Here is a 2,441-nt window from a genome sequence, read left to right as displayed (position 1 = left end):
GTGACAAAAGTGAGATATGGCTCAATGAACCTACAGGTTTTGGTGATAATTTGTGCAGGAACAGAAGGCTCAGCTAACTCTATGCTCTCCCTAGATGCTTGTACTGCATCGCAAACATGATTTCTACCCAAACAAGATCGCCTCTTACCATACTGTTGGGGGGTCATATATAAATCTGGACAAGAACAATTCCTGATGTCTGATCTGATGTGGTTTGACCATGGAATAAATTTAGTCTTATCAAGGTGCATACAATCCCTCAGAATTGCCCTATAAAATTCCAATAAGCATATTGAAATCCATCTTATTAATGGGCCAATTAATCCAAGATATAACCCAAGCCTGACTCCTCTTGCGCCACGGAGGAGTCCATAGATTGGGACATGGCAAGTAAACTTCTCAAAAACCTATTTTCAATTACTGGTATGTCAGGGGACTCTTTATAGCCCCAGATGTCACTCCCACATGAGTCTAGGGTGATGCTTTCTGACTGATAGATTTTGATCAGTGCCTTAATTGGCTTGACCTCTAACCAAATAGCAAAAGCAATCACTGGAGCCATGGCCCTTGTCATGGTGATCCTTTAAGCTTTTAATAGTGGTGTCCATGAGCCCTTTTGATCAAAATGGACCCCAAGGCAGGGAAAGTTTAGTTCACAGAGAGAGAGTGTATGTGTGTGTGTGTTCTTATCATTTTGTCAATCTGTGTTATGTTTAGCAAATTGTTAGGTGTGTGATGGTGTTAGATATACATGTATGTGTAGTCATGTGTGCCAGGGTTTGTGTGTGGTTATAAGGGAGGGTGCCTGTGGACATACACATGCACCCCAACATAATTGTTTTATTTCTGTGTTTATGTGTGTGTCTCCGTGTGCATATGTGTGTTTTGGTGTGTAAGTATGTGTTTATGTATGTGCCCATATGTGAATGTTTATGTGTATGTGTGTGTATACAAGCACGTGTGTGTGTGTGAGGGTGAGTGTGTCTGTATCATACATGCATTTATGTCATTGATTCCTATATATATATAAAATTCACCATAAAAAATACCCAAGCCGAATTTGAAAAAAAAATTGTTTTGTCAAATTTGGTCATTTTCTATGCAGTGAACATTTCCAACTTCTCCTTCTTTGCATGCTTCCTTAAAGTCTTTATTTTTTAGTGTGTAAATAATGGGGTTACACATCGGAATCAGTCCATTGTAAATGACAGAGAATACTTTGCTCTGACTCACTGAATACAGGGAAGCCGGTCGTATATAAACAAAGATAATGAATCCATAGTATAGAATCACCACCGTGAGGTGGGAAGCACACGTGGAGAAGGCCTTCTGTCTTCCTGTTGTTGTCTGCATTTTTAGGATTTCAGAGATAATTTTGATGTAAGAAATAATGATTAAAATACATGAGAATATTACCACAATGACACCCAAAATAAAAGTCATGGCTTCAATGGTATGGTTGTTGGTGCAGGAAAGTTTTAGGAGGGCTGCAAACTCACAGTAGAAGTGATTGATTGTAGGAGCCTTACAAAAAGAGAAAGTTGATAAGTGGATGGTGTAGAATATGGGCTCTGCCTGTCCAAGAAGCCAAGCTGCAGAGGCCAGCTTGAGACATGTTGACGTACTCATGACCACCGTGTACTGTAAGGGATTGCAGATGGCAGCATAGCGATAAAAACACATGATGGTCAAAAGTTGGCATTCTGTTGCAATCATGGCCATGAAGAAGTAAAGCTGCAGCAGGCATTGCCAGAGAGTGATCCGCGTGTTCTGTTGAAAGAAAGTGGTCAGCATTTTTGGAAAAGTTATGGAGGTGGAGAAGATGTCTACACATGACAGGTTGGAAAGGAAGAAATACATGGGAGTGTTAAGATGAGAGTCAGAGTAAATGACTGAGATGATGAGAAGGTTTCCTGAAATGGTCACCACGTAAATGAGTAGAAATCCCACCAGGAGGAGATCGCGGAAGTGAGAAACATCTGAGAAACCCACAAGAATGAATTCTCTCCAAGACGTCTGATTTCTGTCTCCCATTTCTCCTGGGTTGCGTCTTTTTCAGTTTTAAGGTTAACTACAAGGAAAAGAAAAATGTGACTCTTAGAAGTACAACTGTTAGCTATCTGATGAGCTGTACATTTGCTCATACAGTCTGAAAGAGATTGGTATGGCGCACTCTGCATCAGATTGCCAGCTAATAAACCCATTATGTTAATCTGGGATGCTAATTATTTGTGGGAAGAATGGTAAAGAAAGCTTTCAGGACACAAGGATGCATGAGCAAAGCAGAAAAGCCATGGAATGCAAGATTACATAGCACGTTTGAGAGACTATTTATGAATTTGTAGACATGAGCATCGTTAGTTTTTCTTTCTTCATTTTTTGTCAGATTGCTAGTGGCAGAGATAGAGTTCAGATTTATTTTATGAGAATACCAGTCTTGC

General features: G+C 40.0%; 1 protein-coding gene across 1 annotated transcript; it reads right to left on the bottom strand.

Moving 5' to 3' along the window:
- Positions 1 to 1,080: 1,080 nt before the first annotated feature.
- On the bottom strand, positions 1,081 to 2,034 carry LOC146813238 (olfactory receptor 5F1-like). The gene has a single exon (XM_085615329.1). The coding sequence runs from the start codon at positions 2,032 to 2,034 to the stop codon at positions 1,081 to 1,083; it is 954 nt and encodes a 317-aa protein (XP_085471455.1).
- Positions 2,035 to 2,441: the final 407 nt, after the last annotated feature.

The sequence above is a fragment of the Triturus cristatus genome, chromosome 7 (assembly GCF_964204655.1).
Source record: "Triturus cristatus chromosome 7, aTriCri1.1, whole genome shotgun sequence".
Taxonomy (NCBI): Eukaryota; Metazoa; Chordata; class Amphibia; order Caudata; family Salamandridae; genus Triturus; species Triturus cristatus.
Note: the sequence above shows the minus strand (reverse complement) of the source record. Positions and strands in the feature narration are given on the sequence as shown.

Bases quoted from the DNA above. Each gene is read 5' to 3' on its own strand.
- LOC146813238 (XM_085615329.1), bottom strand. From the start codon at position 2,034: ATGGGAGACAGAAATCAGACGTCTTGGAGAGAATTCATTCTTGTGGGT.